The sequence below is a fragment of the Bacillus rossius genome, chromosome 18, assembly GCF_032445375.1.
Source record: "Bacillus rossius redtenbacheri isolate Brsri chromosome 18, Brsri_v3, whole genome shotgun sequence".
Classification (NCBI taxonomy): domain Eukaryota; kingdom Metazoa; phylum Arthropoda; class Insecta; order Phasmatodea; family Bacillidae; genus Bacillus; species Bacillus rossius.
Genome location: NC_086345.1, coordinates 12,001,261 through 12,019,500, shown reverse-complemented (window position 1 = coordinate 12,019,500; position 18,240 = coordinate 12,001,261). Strand labels below are relative to the sequence as shown.

The window sequence follows — 18,240 nt, the reverse complement described above, 5'->3', positions numbered from 1 at the left end:
CGCGAAATAACGCACCGTCTTTGTTCTTGTCCCCATTTGCCGGGAAGCCTACGATTCACTCGTCCTTCTGGACATACCCGAATACTCACGTTGGGCAAGCCTTCTTTTCACAGACGAGAGAGCCAAACCCGAAGTTCCCCGAAGTTCATGCTCGCTTTTTTTCTTCCGTACAGGTGTAGTTATTTGGGGGAAACCGTTTACATGATTTCACAGTATCTTTAATGTAGCTATCCTAACCAAATCAACCGTCCACAATGTTTTAAAGTATTTATAATGTAGCTAACCTAACCTAATTGACCATTAGTTATCATGAGTTGTATATTTATTTACAATGAACCAAAAAAAAAACCGAAGATGCACGATCGGACGTTTGTCTCTCTCGTCTGTTGAAAAAGAAGGCTTGCCAACGTGAGTATTCGGGTATGTCCAGAAGGACGAGTGAATCGTAAGCTTCCCCCATTTTCTGCCTGTGTCACATCAGAAAAAAAAATACCAAAAAAAATGAATAGCAAGCATTACCATGAGCGTGAAAACATTCTACGGTGGGTTTCCGCGAAAAAACAAAAGAAAACATTTTTGCCCCATTAAACTGGAAGTTACGGCCTCTGTTTCTCCGTTGTTTGGAAAGGAAAGCTATTAGACTCGGTAGATATTATTAGACTAGGTAGCAGTGGCGGATCCAGAGGATTTCAGAGTAGCCGGAGAAAAAATTTTTTAAATTACTAAATTTTTTATTTAATGTGCTCACACTACACATAACATCCAACCACCAGATTTTATGATTCTACAAGAAATTCATTAATTATATTAAAATATTTTATTGGTTTCAGAAACAATCATTTTTGTCGGCAATATTAATTTAGCAGACAACTGTTTTTTTTTTAGGGGGGGGGGGGGGCGGCACTTGCCCCTGGTGCCCCTCCTTGGATCCGCCACTGCTAGGTAGATACTCAACGGTCCAACTACTAAAGCAAAGCCGAATCATGGCTGGTTATTCAGGGATTCATAACTCTCCGCTTTCCCATTACCTTCTGTATAATTGTGTATTTAACGATTCTCAAAACATTGAAATTATTCTGGTCACAGGCTGACAATGCAACTCGCACTTTCGAATTTTTTTTTTGTAGTTAGGACCTACATCAAAACAAAAAAAAAATCCTCAACAAAATGAACTAAACACGTACATTACTTATTCAAAAGGTGTCATCTTTGCTGCTAATAAAAACAGCAGTAAGTGAACTAATGACATTGAAGCTGGTGCACTTAGCCCAAGTAAGTAAACTCACCAAATTTTCTAGCTTTTTTACTTACCTATTAAATATTAAGCAAAAATATCAGACATATGGTAATATTATAAGATAATTTAAAATAATTTCGTTTTAATAATCTTACCTGATTTTTATTTGCACAGTTTTAAAATTTCTGATAATCTCTCTTAAAATACAGGTTACGCTACTATACCCATGTTCTGAAACATAAGAAGTTTAAAATTACATTTAAAACAATTTCCTTACAGCGCCCCTAAAGCAAAGTTTGAGGTAATTTTTTTAATAAAATAATGTTATAAGTTTAATTTGAATATATTTAATTCATTAATTGTAACAATCAAAACTGAAACAAAAGTCTAAGCGCACAAATTGGTATAAAATACAGCATACTAAGTATAACTGATTTAAAAAAAATAACATAAAAAAATAAATAAAAAGAATAAATTACAAATAGTAGAAAACCTTTTAATAAAAAAGTACAAATTTCACATCATGTACATTTCACACGAAAATTAATAATATGCTTACGAATACACAGAGATACATTCAAACAATATACTATGCAACCAAATTACATATTGAAATATTCTGTCTTACTGTTAGTACCTACATGTATATTATATACAAATATTGGCAGTTATATATCATTTTACAACATGAGACCAGTCGTAATGTAATTGGAAAACAAATTAAAGTAAGCAAGCCATAAATTGAGCTTCTCGCGACAAGACATGTTCTATAAAAATAACACTACACTATCATTGATGATACAAAGTTTGTAATCAAGTCGTTTTGCTACCAATGATAAACAAGAGTTTCAAAGAGATAGGAAACCCAGTTTTTCCTACAAATGTTTGTATAAAACACACACGTGTCCTTGAAATCATTGAATTATTTATTCTTATTTTAAGAACCCTTTAAAATGGCAGTGCTTGAACCACGTGTTACAGTGACTGTTTTTAACTAAGCAGGATCCGGGTGGCTAAAAACTTGCAAATCTTAAAACTGCATGTGTCCCGACGTTTCGGCTTACCGTGTCGCAGCCATCTTCAAGGGAGATAGTCACAATGAAGACGCAGTGTTCACACAAGACCATTCTCAGCCCAGGTGTGACTGGTCGCGATTGGGGGGGGGGGGAGGCACTGGCCAATCAGAACAGTTTTCAGAGTGGTCGCGTCAGCCTCGACTGAATCACAGCTTGACTGTGTACTGATCCAACATAAAACACCGAGCCGGATCACCAGACCTTCACTTGTTAAATCACCCTTGAAGATGTCTCCAGCAAGGCACGCCGAAACGTCAAGCACACCAAAATTCCCACAGACGTCGCCTCAACACAGAAGTTTAAATATATTGAATTGATGTAAACTTTTGGACATACGCCATTGCTATGCACAGGTATGTCTGTGGAAGAAAACTACAAAAAACACAAACGACAAAAACACAAATTAAGAAAAAAATTGTTGTTGTCAGGATATAAACATCACACAATACTCCACAACAGGAATATGGTCAACAGACAAAGAAAAATAAAGAAAAATTGACTAACAAAACGAAAAAAAAACAACACAAACCCCACATGTGCATAGCAAAGGCGTATGTCCAAAAGTTTACATCAAGTCATGCACTGCCATTGCACAAATCTTTCAAAGATAATTTTAAATATATTATTAAGTACTATAATTCCATTTACTGTTTGATTAGCAAAACGTACGAGCTTTGTTTGAAAGTAGGGTTCGCTATGTAACGCAATAAGTCCCACCCAGACAGTGGGAAAGTACCCACAATGGACAGATGTATTAGCTTAAAATTTTCCAGTATTCTGCCTTCCGAATATCTCGAGTAACGTTGTACAATCTCCCAAATTTAACAGTTCACAAAATGATGATTTTTAAAACGACACAGGCAAAGTACTTACCACATGATATTTGTTTTAGAACAATGACAACCCCTTCATGTTGTTTACAAACACTGTAGATAGAACAACTGACAGAAGGATAGGTAGATCATTACTAAAACTTTTGAGAATTGTCAAATTTGAGATAAAACAAAATTGACAGTGAAAACGAGAAATCACATATTTAAATAAATTTGTTTATATATATATATTTTGTCAGTTCAAACGCAACTAAAATCTATCTTTGTTAGCCTGCTTATTCTCTACTTATTTCCCAAAATAATTTAATTTCCGAAGTGTACATGTTAAGATTTATTTGTGACGTACAATAGAAATTGGAAAAGACAGCTAAAGCATACAACACATTCGGAAAGAGTGAATTATATTCAACATAATCACAATATTCAATAACTATTTCATTGTTCTGACATTATTGAAAACTGGCCATTAAAAAATACTTAATCATAACTGATTTCAGAACACATTGTAGGTTCTCAGAGAACAATCTCAACAAAAAAAAGTAGCTACGTTAGCATTACACCATTACAAAAATTAAGACACTGCAAATTAATACTTACTTGTATAAGAACTAATAAATTATAAACATAAGAAAAGAAAAACAGATATTTATACTCGTAATAAAGTCAGAAAAAACAATGTTAAAATCATATCTCACGAATTTTTATTCTCTTATTACTCATGTGGGAGTATAATAGTCAACATATTGTCGAGCTTTTAAGTCAATCATAAAGAGACAAAAGAAACCTGGCTAGAATTACGAAAGTAAACAAACTTAACAATGTGTGCAATTAAATTTATCTCTGTAATACATGTTTAGGGGGAGAAATAGGGCTGATTGTAAAACTTAGACACAAATTAATGGTTTTTACAGTTTGTTTTTATTATTGACAGTGGTCGTTGAAAGTTTGCTTCCCAGCATTTGACCGGACCAATGAGTATGCAGCTACTTTTATTGGTGAACGTCCCTGGTAATCTTAAAAAAAAAATTTGTTGTCTGTGAAGTCGGTTTACGGACGATAGTTTAACGTGACAACGTCATAACAAAACATTGATGAAATGATTGCATACTTTTATGAATAAAATTGAATCATTTTTCTTTTAATAATAAAAGAACAAATACTTGAAATCATACTAGTAATCAGATTTTTAAAATGCAAGAATAATTAAACTTTTATTGCCGAAATTGTTATTGTAATAAGCAATGAAAACCACATTAACTTTTCACTTCAATTTATAAACAGTCGACGAAACAGTTCACGTGTAGATGTAAGTTGTGTGCTGCTGCTGTCTTTCTTCTCCTCGGACGCATAGGCCAATCGCGTGGAAGAGAGATAGATGCGGCGCAAGCGTACAATGAGCGTAACGGGACACAGTGTAACGGAACAATGTGCGTAACGGGACACTTTTTCGTGCGTGCAGCCGGCGTTCATCGATTTATTAGACGTTGTCACGTCAAAAAACTCGCGCGATGTGCTAGAATGTGCTAGAATGCGTTATCATTTTACACTTGAATGTGATTTTCTCATTCGACCACCGGCAGTTTTTTCACTTGCCCCGTGGCCTGTGTAACCCCTCACCACACAAAGATATTCAAAATCCAGCGACACGTGACAGCTGCCGAATAGACAACAGGCACGAGCGTTTTTGTGTACGTTTGTGTGGAATTAATCCTGCACAGAAAATATATCGTGGGCTTAGTGGAAAAAGTCGTTAAGTCCAATTTCGGAAAAAGACTGTTAGTTCACTTACCAAGTTTTGCTTGCCTAGAATAGCGTTATAATGGACTTGCCGAAATAAAGCTAGAAGATAACGTCCACAATAATTCATTATTTGGACTTCCAAACGTTTTCTTGGCGAAGATATTGCCCTTACAACTTCATCTGTGAAGTTAACTCATTTTCACAAAAAAGAGGACTTACCAACTTTTTCCACTAAGCCCACGATATATTTCCTGCACTTTTACAAAAGATTCCCTTGGAAACAAGTTTCCAAGTGTATTGTATTGTAACCTTTAAAGTTACAATAAACTTTAAAGTTACGTATAACTTGTAAAGTAACATGTAAAGTATCGTAACTGGTACAGCACGTGACTATGATTATTTTTGTGTGTACGAAATACGTTTTTCGAGATAATACTGACTGACTTTTTCTCCCGAAATTTGGCGCGTAATTTTATACTTTAACTAGCTGCCCGACCCGGCTTCGCACGGCTATAGGTACTAATGGAAAAAAATTAAGCCACATCTCCCATTTATAGTAATGGTAAATAATAAAAAAAATCAGTGAAAATTTATTACAATGCTGTATAATGTACCGGAGAGAAAATGAATAGCACCGATGGTTACCCGACTCGTGCACGCAACGTACAACTGATGTACCCGTACTTCGCTACGGCAGGCTACAGGCAGATCACTCTTGCGCCGCTCATAATACATGCCCCTCCTTGTGGGTACGCCACTGCCGCGCGATGCCCGTTGCCATGGAGACGCAGAAGGCATGAACAATGCAAAATACTGTTCTCATGCAGACAAAGTACCCACTGTTGCCTGGTTTTAACCACCCATTAGATCTAATTTTCGGAAAATGTCATCCTGCGTAACATAAGGAACATTAGGGGCAGGCATATTTCGCGAAAAAATCTGCTCGGCGTCGGCGGTCCCTCTCCCACCCTCCCCCTACCCCTGCCCACTACCGCCACACCTCCCCCTCCCACTCCCGCCACACCTCCCCTTCCCACTACCACCACACCTCCCCCTCCACCCCCCACTACCACCACACCTCCCCCTCCCACTCCCGCCACACCTCCCCTTCCCACTACCACCACACCTCCCCCTCCATCCTCCCACTACCACCACACCTCCCCCTCCCACTACCACTTGCAAAATTTCAACGGTGATGAGGACTGCACTAACAATGAAATAGCCGTTGCCATAGAGACGAATGAAGCATCAACAAAGCAACAGCCGTTGCCATGGTGATTTCCTACCAAAAACTGGAAATAAAAAAAAAATTTAGGGGTGGACTACCCCTAACATTTAGGGGGATGAAAAATAGATGTTGGCCGATTCTCATAGATACCGGATAAGCACAAAAAATTTCATCAAAATCGGTCAAGCCGTTTCGGAGGAGTATGGCAACGAAAACTGTGACACGAGAATTTTATATATAAGATTGATGAATCATTCAAGCACATTTATTTAAACCGCGGATAAAAGAATATTAAACAATATGACTTTATTTTTTTTCACCGTGCTTATTTATATGAGCTGCTAATACTGGGAAGCTTTTCAGGGAACTGTTTATAAATAACTTTAACTATTGGTGGTACTGGGAAAAAACAAAGAATAAACGCCCGGAAAAGAATCTGAACCCAGTATTACTGCAAACACAATTTTTTTAGTGATACAGTTGCTGTCATGTAAATGTACAAATTTTACAAATGTATGTAAGTTTACATGAATATTTCTGTTGAAATTATAAAAATAAAATTACAGTGTACATAATTGTGTGAATTTTTATTTTTTTATCCTGTTGGCAAAAAAATGCGTGAATGTTGCAAGTTTTAATTAGTTTATAAATACAAAAAAAAAAAAAACTAAAGTGTTTGATAACAGACTTCGCCTCATACTGATGTTCTCTCCCGCAGTGGAAGGCAAAGTACGGCCCGTCTTCAAACCAGGCAAGTCTTCAGACTAAGGGAAACCGATCCTTGACTAAGTTATGAGTTACAACTTGCAGTCACACATTATTTTACAATAAAAATTTTCTATTTTTTTTTTTTAAATAAATTTTTTTGGCCAGCCTGGGTGTTTGTTTTTTTTTTACCTGGCCGTATTTTACTAAATGAGGACTACCCATCACTGCAAGACTACTTATCACCTAATATACTAATAGAATAAATTTCCTATTTTACAATATTTTTTTGGTTACACAATTTAAGACTGTTAAGTGTTTAAAGTTCTTCACTTGCGCGTGAACGTAATTCCACACGGAATTTTTTATCGTCTTTCTCTCGCCTCTACCGCAACTTGCAATTTTTTTTGAAACCATATCCTACAAATGATTTTCATACCACATTAGGGCAATACAATAATTTACCTGCATTATTATTAGTTTACACGATTTGATTACTCACTCTGTAAAAAAACACTTTTTTTTTCACTTAAGGAATGGCAGTAATGTGCTTTTTAATAAATTTGTTTTCTTGTTGGATGCTAGGAAATTATCGTGTCCCAATAACTGCTTCTGCAATGACCTGAAACAATAATGACAGTTTGTTAGTAACATATTTTTAAAACAGTCTGTACTCTGTACACTAATTTTTTTTTTTATAGATTTTCAGTAGTTTAAATGATAAACATAAACAAGTGTTTTTTCACGTAAGTGCACACACCTACGGTGACCATGTCAATAACTTAAAGCTGAAATTGCATAGGAACCAAGTTTAAACTTTTCTATGGGAGACAGCTGAAAAGGACAAATGAAGAGTTAAACAAAAAAAAAAGGGACGAGGAAGGGGAAGAGGATAAGATGTACCTAATATATGACAGGAAGATGTGGAAGGAAATAATAAAAAAAAAGGACGCGTGAAAGAAACTTTGTGTTAACCCATTGCAAAAAAAAAAAATTATAAAATCCAACAAGTTTAGATATTACTGGGCATGCCATCACACTCACGTAGTTAATTCAGGCCATGTTTGTAATTTTTTATTTGGTACGTTTATATTTGAATGCAGTCAATATTAAGCATTGTGTCCCTCTTACAACAGCGAGAAACCTAAGATTCACTTAAAATGGATTAACACCACCGAATATTAATGTATTCGTGCACCTTCATTTTTTTTTTGCTTGTAAAAGTCATTGTCTGGGTAGGTTGTAGTTCAAGTTGTTGTAACAGCTGACAGTGTACCTATCACCCAAAATATGCACTCGGCCTTCACTGTTTTATTCAAATTTTGTTTGTAACTTCGGAAGGGGGGACATATATCACTCTTGCTTCCACCTCTGATTACCTGAGTGCCTATCCAAAGTGGAAAACTATTTTAACTATATTTATTACATAAATGAAGTCTGTCATATGATTTGTCTTGACTTAAATATGTTCATTTCGTTACAAGTGTAGTGTATAAGGAATTTCTATTAACTAGGAATGTTGTGTATGTTCTTATAAAACGTTTTTCGATGTGACCTCTAAATTTTGATATTTTAAACCGTTTCTATGCACCAACTCTACGAAAATATAAACTTCTAAGAAATTAACATTAGCGTACTGCAATAAAGTAGGCCTACAAATAATAAGTACTCCTACACAGACGGTACTGACATATTCTAGTCAACTCTACATAAATATACATATAATCAGATCTCACACGCACATCAATTATGTACAGGCTATAGAATAAACACCGTTCTATGGATCGATTGTAACATAGAATTGGTGCCCAACTTGGAGCTATAACGCACCAGCTGACTACTTGCACGAATGTAGTTAATTCTGTCCCCGCCAGAGTGCGCGCGTGCGCTGCAACGGCTATCGATATTTACCAACGCGCGCGCACTCTGTGGAGTAAAATTGGAACTATGTGATGACCGCACTCTGTGGAGTACAACTGGAAGTAGGTGAAGCCAGCTTTTAAAACATGACGTGATGCCGCCTCAAACTAAAGGAAACGCCAATACCATCACACAATTTATTATTGTTTTTAAAGATACACATAAAATGCATATTAACGATAAGTAATTAATTTATATCCTATAAATTTTTTTAAGAGAAATCATTATCCCTTAAACTTGTGTTTGGCGACATTTTTCTAACTGTTCAGCTGAAATCTCACGTTGTTGGTTGCAGTTGACACAATATGCATAGGCATGCCTACAGGGGAGGGGGGGGGATGAGGGGGAGGCAGGTGGGCCATGGCCCCCCCTAATATAAATCACTCAGATCGGCATTTTCTCAAATGCGTTCGTTAATATTCGTATATTCCTGCCACTGTGACACTCAAACTGTGTTTCAGTGTTGCAGCGTGCTAATTAACAATATTTTTAAACATTTTATCGTTCTGGAAATACAGCCGCCTTAGTTTATTTAAAATACGAGGTCCCTTATAATGGCCAAGCAAAAAACAAATTTAAGAGGTTTTCTAAAGTTCAGTTGTCTGAATTGCTGTGTTTGCATTCACTAAAAAGAAGTTCATTTCAAGGTAGATATGGACCAAGCTATTGGAAAATTCGAGAGGGAAAAATGTGTAAGTACCCTTTAAACATTGTCTATGGAAAAAAAACAACATATTTTCAAGTTTGTTAAAATGGTACGGATATAAATATTACTAGTAAACATATCTCGTTGATACTGCACAAACATATAAACACGGCAATGAGTGAATGTATTTAGGTTATTTAACATTCTAAATTCAGCTTCTGATTTAAAAATTTAGCAAGGCCCCCCCCCCCCCCCCCTAATGGAAATGTCTGGGCACACCTATGACAATATGTAGTTACATTTGTAGATGCACAGAGCTGTAAATTCAATAGGATGAAATGTAATTGATATTGCTACCGAGTCTTAAATGCGTAATTTACCTGCTATTTTTTTCCCAGGTAACGATCGGAAACGGAAGTCCCGAGGTCGGTTGTTGTGGTGAGGTGTTTCAGTTACGTTTCAAAACTTTTTAAAAAACGTGGATTCACCCCGATAGCACGACGAAAATCACAAGTCTGGAAGCTTCAAGTCATGCGAGAAGCTCGTATCACGTTTATAATCGCGGCCACGGTAACGTTTTTTACAAGCCTGGAAGAAAAATACGATAACAAAGACTACAGGGAGAGATAAAATATAATTATACATAAAATATTTTGTTTCATCTCAGATGAGTAGGTTTGGTCATGGACAAAAAAATCTGTACGATTTCCAACCCCCCCCCCCCCCCCCTCCGGGAGGGATAGCATTTATCATTCCCAATTCACAGTTACGATTTGGTCCCCTCAAAGAGGTGCATTTTCATTCCATGGGAGTACACTCCACTTGCCCTAAAGTCATGATGACCTAAAATATATTTTGGCTGAATGCCTGTTAGGTCGAATGACTTTTAGGGCAACTGACTTTTAGGCCAAGTGACTTTTAGGTCAAGTGACGTTTAGGAGATATGACTTATAGGGCAAATGACTTTTAGAACAAGTGACGTTTAGGAGATATGACTTTTAGGGCAAATGACTTTTAGGTCAAATTACTTTTAGGGCAACTGACTTTTAGGGCAACTGACTTTTAGGTAAAGTGACGTTTAGGAGATATGACTTTTAGGGCAAATGACGTTTAGGTTAAGTGACGTTTATGAGATATGACTTTTAGGTCTAGTGACGTTTAGGAGATATGACTTTTAGGGCAAATGACTTTTAGAACAAGTGACGTTTAGGAGATATGACTTTTAGGGCAAATGACTTTTAGAACAAGTGACGTTTAGGAGATATGACTTTTAGGGCAAATGACTTTTAGGTCTAGTGACGTTTAGGAGATATGACTTTTAGGGCAAATGACTTTTAGGTCAAATGACTTTTAGGGCAACTGACTTTTAGGGCAAGTGACTTTTAGGTCAAGTGACGTTTAGGAGATATGACTTTTAGGGCAAATGACTTTTAGAACAAGTGACGTTTAGGATATATGACTTTTAGGGGAAATGACTTTTAGGTCTAGTGATGTTTAGGAGATATGACTTTTAGGGCAAATGACTTTTAGGGCAACTGACTTTTAGGTCAAGTGACGTTTTGGAGATATGACTTTTAGGTCAAGTGACGTTTTGGAGATATGAATTTTAGGGCAACTGACTTTTAGGTCAAGGGACGTTTAGGATATATGACTTTTAGGGCAAATGACTTATGGCAACTGACTTTTAGGTCAAGTGACGTTTAGGAGATATGACTTTTAGGGCAAATGACGTTTAGGTCAAGTGACGTTTAGGAGATATGACTTTTAGGGCAAATGACTTTTAAGTCAAGTGACGTTTAGGAGATATGACTTTTAGGGAAAATGAATTTTAGGTCAAATGACTTTTAGGTCAAATGACTGAAGGATTATTTTAAATTTTAGGTCAAGTGACGTTTAGGAGATATGACTTTTAGGTCAAATGACGCGCACCGCATGGGAGCCCGGGGACCTTGGCCCCCTCCCCAATGTCTACGCCACTGGCTTGGTCATCACATGGCGGCGAAACGTTAAAAACCTGACAAAGCAATGAAAAAAAAACCTTTCGGATACGATAGGTGGTTGTTACTTGAGGGAGACGTTATTTCAAGACAACGAGCGGGACAGCTTTATCTGTTGCAGCCAGTAACTCAGATTTATTTACTGCTCCTCCTTTTATCTACCGCGTTCATTATGTTTTTAGCGTTTTGAAGTGGGCACAACAGCGGACGAAACTTAATCGTGTAATATAAAATAAATTGGTTGTCTGTAAAGTCGGTTTACGGACGATAGTTTAACGTGACGTCTTAACAAAATATTGATGAAATGATTGCACACTTTTGTGAATAAAATTGAATAATTTTTATTTTAATAATAAAAGAATAAATACTTGAAATTATACTAGTAATCAGATTTTTAAAATGCAAGAATATTTACCCTTTATTGCTGAAATTGTTGTTGTAATAAGCAATGAAAACCACATTGACTTTTCACTTCACTTTATAAACAGTCGACGAAACAGTTCACGTGTAGATGTAAGTTGTGTGCTGCCGCTGTCTTTCTTCTCCTCGGACGCAAAAGGCCAATCGAGCGGAAGAGAGATAGATGCGGCGCAAGCGTACAACGAGCGTAACGGGACACAGCGTAACGGAACAATGTGTGTAACGGGGCAACTTTTTCGTGCGTGCAGCTGGCGTTCATCGATTTATTAGGCGTTGTCACGTCAAAAAAAAAAAAAATTTGGTTCCAGAAGTATCCAGTTTAAAATTAAAAAAAAAAAAAAAACGATAATGCACGACCGGGCGTTTGGCTCTCTCGTCTGTGAAAAGATGGCTTCCCACTGCCAAATGTCCCGAGCCGGACATGACGAGGATCCTCAGAGGACGAGGTCACATCAAGTCCCCCACAAGGGTGGGGGCTGGGTGGATCCCTGGAAACCAGGGCACCGTACCCCATTTATTTACATCTCAGTGTGTGAAATAACTATACACACTCGCCGTGGTTATTTTCAAGTACAAATAATTTTTATAAATAAAGCTCAGTTTGGACTTATGAAATAGTAACCATAAATACACCCTGTGTTTGTGTTAGCTAAAATTGGGATAACAAAAAATATATATATATATTGTTCACGGTATAGCATTAAGAGATTGATATCGATCGTTACTGTCACTATCGTAATTTATTATTGATATACATATAATTTAAAATAATAAATTATAAAAATTGATTTTTGGTGCTTTGTTATTTTTATATTCCGTCATGGTTCACAGCACTCCATGCCTCTTTCACCACATCCTCATATACCGCACATCCTTACACACTTACAATATGTTAGTTTTTTTTTTCTACACTAGAAATTCCCTAGAAATAATTTATATAGCAAAACAAAGTTTGCCGGGTCAGCTAGTAACATTCTAAAAAGAGTGTAGGTAAGGAAATAAGCATGCAATTATAATGTAGCACGTGAACTGTGAAAATGGGAGAGGAGGAGGAGGGGGGAGGGGGGTTTGTCGTCTCCGATGCTCGTGATCGAACGTGGAGGGGGAAGCCTAAGATGCACATAAAGTTCTGTCCCTGCCCGATTACACCCGAACAATTCACCTTCGGCCAACCTCGGGTATATTTATATACATTTATATTTCTCTGTTTATTTTAATGTAGCTATACTAACCTAACTAACCGTCCATAGTGTTTTAAAGTGTTTTAATGTAGCTAACCTAACCGACCACTTTTAATATTTGAATTCATTTTTCCTGCGCAAAAAATAAAACAAATGCCGAAGTTGGCCGAAGATGAATTGTTCGGGTGTAATAGGGAATGGCAGTACTTTATGTGCATCTTTCATCCAGACCATCCTCTGTCTCCTGTAAATTTCTTCACGTAATGCATGCCAAATTGCATCCCGCATGAATGTGCCCAGGGTTTTCCCTGTGTGTGTGCAGGTTTTACCTGGGCCCAACCTATCTCTAGTTATAGTCTAGATTTAAGAGTGAGGGGAGTTAGTCATGGCGCTAATCGCTGCCATGGCTGGCCAATCCCCTCCTAGCACATGATGCATGTGACCATCTCCCTGCATGGCTGATCCCAGCATGACTAGGCGTATAGGCTTCGGCCTGAGACGCACCTAGGTCCCTCCCTAACCCGGACCCCTCCAAAATACACTTAGTTTTAGTTAGGTTAGGAAAAAAAAAAGTTGTGCATCTTAGGTCTCCCACGCGGAGGCCGCGAGTTTCACGGACACTCACACTGGTCCAGGCGCTCTTGGATGACGGACACCTGCTTGCACAGCGGCGAGATGCGCTGTATCGCGGGCTCCGAGCGTCTCCACAGCTCCAGCATCCGCCTCTGCTCATCTTGTTCCCGCACCTGCCACACAACATAACCTCCTCCAATCACGGAGCACTCGGGGCTATACCCAGGGCCGGTGCAAGGTCAATCGGCGCCCTAGGCGAAAAACCTTAATGCATCCCCCCCCCCCGGCCGGACACCCACAATAAAATTTTTCCTTGCCTCAAAATACATCACGTAAACCTAAGATTTTGTCAACAATCAAATGTAAGCAGGCTTGTGTTTTTTTTTTTTACTTTTTTACTTATTACAAATCATAAACTGTGGACTTTAAATAATTAAATACATCAATACAAACATTTCAAACTGTTACAAAAATCCGTTTTCATCTAGTTTCAATAATCGTTAAACATGTTATGTCAGCTGTTATGTGTCGTGCTGCGCCGCCCCCAGCTACTTGGCGCCCTGGGCGGTTGTCTAGTTCGCCTGTATGGACGCGCCGGCCCTGGCTATACCCAAGTCGACTTCCAACATAACCTAAAAATACCTACGTTCGAAATAAAGTAGCCATCCACCTTGTTGTGCACAGGCTTTCGCGGCCATTGTCTGAAGTAGCTTTGGCTTTTCTGGGTTGTGGCCGCGTCCTTGGCCGAATAATTCACCGCGACGTTTTTCGGTCAACATTGCAGTCGCCATCGTCAGGGAGTATTTACCTACTGTAGGTAACTGCTCCCTGATGATGGCGACTGCAATGTCGACCGAAACGTCGGTTAATTATTTCCCCAAGGACGCGGCTACAACCCAGAAGCCAAGCTACTTTGACCGACCACCAACCCAAACAAAAATCATCAAAACAAAAAAAGAAAAGTAACATAAAAAAACTATCAAAAAATATCAATACTAACTAATGTTATAAATAATATAAATACATAAATCCTAATTATAATAATGCATTTAAATCTGCCAAAGATCCGTCTCATCCGTCCGTCAGCCAATCAGATGGCCCAGGAAATTTCCATCCGTCCGTCCGTAAAAACACCTTGCCGAGCATTTATTTTCGACGGACGGACGTATGAAAATCATAACCTCACAAATGTCTGAAAAATATTTTCTTTATTTTAAAATATTTTTTTTTGGTTTGTTTATTTGCTTAGCTCCTTCAGTGTCATTTTTTTTTAACTTGCTTATGAACACGTTTTAAGTTTGATACTCGAGAAATCGAAAATTTCGTGAGACACAAAAGTAATAAATAATGCACGGTAACTCGAAATTGTATGTAAGTAAGTATTTTTTTGAGTTGTTTTAATAATATATATGTGCTCACAGCACATGAAAGTCGGACTGGTAAATCTTTACAAGATTAAGTTTTCTTTAAAAATTAAGCCTTAATAGTAAGTTGGCAGCATCCGAGTGGAAAAAAAATGGTTGTAGATCGCTCGGATTGTTGACATACGGACGGCTGACGGATGGACGCAACGGATAATTATGAGTCTAGCTTTACCGATGCTTTATCTTCCGAAGGCCGGACGGACGGATATTAGCAAGATACCTATTGCCGGCCAACTTTACTATCTTAAAAAGTTTTTTAAAGTTTTGTTTATATGATTAGTTGCTTAAATTTAAATGTTTTTAACTTGATTACAGACCCATTTTTAACATCTTAATATTTTTTATAAATATCATAGGGTAGTTAAATGATTTATTACGTGCTTATCTTTCACGATCGCCAGTCAAATGTACCTGTACAAGACAAATTTTACACCACTATTTAAGCCTTCTAGTCAGTTAGCAGCATCAAAATGGAAAAGTATTTGATTGACTTGAATCGCTCGGATTGTCGACGGATGCGACGGTTCTTTGAGAGTCCATAATTACAATAGCCCTTTCACTCCGTCAATCCGTCACCCGCCTGTCAATCATGTGACCTGCTGCCGCCAATCAGATGGCCCAGAAAATCCCATTCATCCGACCTTAAAATGTCTGGCAAACTCATATTTTTTTGACGAAAAATAAATATCTGGCGGAACCAAATATTCGGAATCCGAATACAATCATGTGGAGATTTTTGAAGTGAAACTTCTAATGCGACTTGCAACAAGGTTGCGTTAAACGTTTAACGCTACCATGAAAGCACTGTTGCGTTAAACGTTCAACGCTGCTGGGGAGGGGGAATAGAAAGAGACAGAGCGAGAGTGAATGCGTGGCACTCGAACGCATGCGCGTAGTATACCTGTTCCAGGCCAGCGCGAGCGTTAGCAACGAGTAGCGTCCAATATTCCAAGCACATGCGCGTGGTATTCTTGCTATGCAGCGAAGTAAACAGTGTGAGCGTCGTGAAATTAGCTGAAATACGTACTTGTTGTTCTATTTTATTGTTCTATTTAATTTATAGTATTCATTATTTCATTTACTTGTTTTTTTTTAGTTTGATTTGATACAATATGATGTCACTAAAATCAATTTCTACCCCTTCCTATTTTCATTTCCACATTACGAAGTTTCACTTCTTCCGCGCGGAGGGACTCCACGCACTATTTTTTTCTTGGTTCGTTCAACTGTTAAGTTTTTACATTTCGCATAATAATATAGCAGCTTTTCAAACTCACGCACAAACATTTTAATAATAACACTAGATTCTTCCGAGGGACTAAGGACATATAAACATATAAAAAAAAGCATACGCTGTTGGTTATACTGGTACGGAAAAATGTTTCGACATACGTTTGGAGTGTTAAAATTTGCTTGACGTAACGTATGTTGGCCAAGCCGTGACGGGATATTGTAATTCCAGTTTCAATTAATTAATTTTCATGAGATATATTTTTTAAATATTTTGTTCTACTAAAAAGCATGCATGTATTTGGAATATACGTCAACACTATAGGGATATACATGCCTACAGGAAGTATAGAGGGATCAGAAATGTGAGAAAATTTGTCCTGAAATGCATCTGTTATCTGTTAGAGCCGTTACCATGTACAATGGGATGTTACGTTAAATGTCATATTGCAAAGTACACAACAAATAAAACACTGTGTTCAACAAACTATTATTTTGAATAATACAAAAACATAACTAGAAATCTACTGAAAATATGTTTAATGCATGATTAACATTACGTTTGAGATATAAACACATATTATATATTTAATGAAATTAAGCATTACTTTAGAAAAACTCACAAATTCATAAATTTTATTAATATTTACGTAAAATTTTGAAATGATTTTCTCTCATGCACAGAAATAAATAAACTTTAACCTAATCTGCTTACAATACTGTTCAGTTGGTTCTTGAGAATCCGAACTCTGTCTGTGATCGTTTCTATCTTCTTGTGCAGTTCTGAGACTGTTTCGGACGATGTTTCTGTGTCTGTCTCCTGTAAACACAACACTTGCATTAACGCTTCATTTTAATAGTCTGCGTAAAAGAAGTAATTAAAACCGTTCAATTAAAGTAGGTAATTTTAAAAATAATTCTTTAGAATGTTTTTAATAGGTTGCCTTGAACTGTTTTGCATAATTTCTCTGATAAGCCGTTGGTAGAAAATATATATAACAAGAATCACAATTTATTTGTTTAAAATCGGTTATATCTTTTTCCACTGTACTTTTCTGAACCTAATTCTATATTTCTGTGTCTTTACCCTACACAGAATAGGTCTAAACACAAGACACGCCCTTTTTGAAGATTTTGACGGCATTAAAACCTAATGTCATTTTATTATCTCAACCATAAATATGCAACTAAACCTAATATACATGAACATGTAAAGCTACAAAGAATTGTAAAATGTTTGTAAATTTAAATATTATTATGATGAGAAAAGTAATTAAAGAAAAGTTACAAGTTCCCTTTTTTAATGCATTAATTTTATTATTTTTTCAAAAATGCAATAAAAATATTTTTTAAGTACATACATAAAACCGATAAATAACAAATGTCCATACATATTTCATCACTTACTATTTAAAACTGGACTTTAAATAAACATCAATTAGTGCTAAGGTGCTGAAAGAGTACGTGCCCTATATTTAAGGTCTGCTTATTTTCTAACAAATACGCTAAGCGGTACAGAAAACAAACTCAGCTAGCGCCAAAACCGAAAATATCTAATCCTACGAAATTAATAATTCAAAATAAGGTTTGTCTTAACACGCAGATAGCCCGGTTTATGAGCAATAATTGGGCTGTGGTAACTTGCACAAATTTAACAAATTTACTGCAATGAGACTAAAATTGGTTTCAATCACCAGAATGCTATCAGAGCGCTATTCAACCAACTTTGATGGTGCATCACTCCAGTATCAAATGAGTAACGTCTTGAATGTGTTTCTTCTGTTTACAACGCTTCGGTATTATGGTATGTGGCACACACGAGGCATATAGATGACACAGAGGAGGTATAGAGATAGTACAGTGGTGGTACAGAGAAGGCACTGAGGTGGCTCCTAGGTGGTACAGGTGTGGCCACAGAGGTTATGTCAAGTGAGGCACACACGAGGCATAGTGATGATGAAGAGTGCGGTTGCTATTAGCAGCCCACAAAGTAAGGTTTTTTTCCCCTTTACTGGATTTTTGTTTGCCCC

At 37.1% G+C, this 18,240-nt stretch overlaps 1 protein-coding gene across 3 annotated transcripts in view; it reads right to left on the bottom strand.

Moving 5' to 3' along the window:
* Positions 1–6,948: 6,948 nt before the first annotated feature.
* Positions 6,949–18,240, bottom strand: part of LOC134541322 (epidermal growth factor-like protein 7) — a 186,803-nt gene continuing 175,511 nt past the window's right edge. For all 3 annotated transcript variants that reach the window (XM_063384727.1, XM_063384729.1, XM_063384726.1), the window contains 3 exons: positions 16,926–17,030; positions 13,609–13,729; positions 6,949–7,441 (listed from right to left, as the gene is read on the bottom strand). In XM_063384727.1, coding sequence (XP_063240797.1) covers positions 7,401–7,441; positions 13,609–13,729; positions 16,926–17,030 — 267 coding nt within the window. In that variant the 3' untranslated portion in view covers positions 6,949–7,400. The remainder of the gene's footprint in view (positions 7,442–13,608; positions 13,730–16,925; positions 17,031–18,240) is intronic.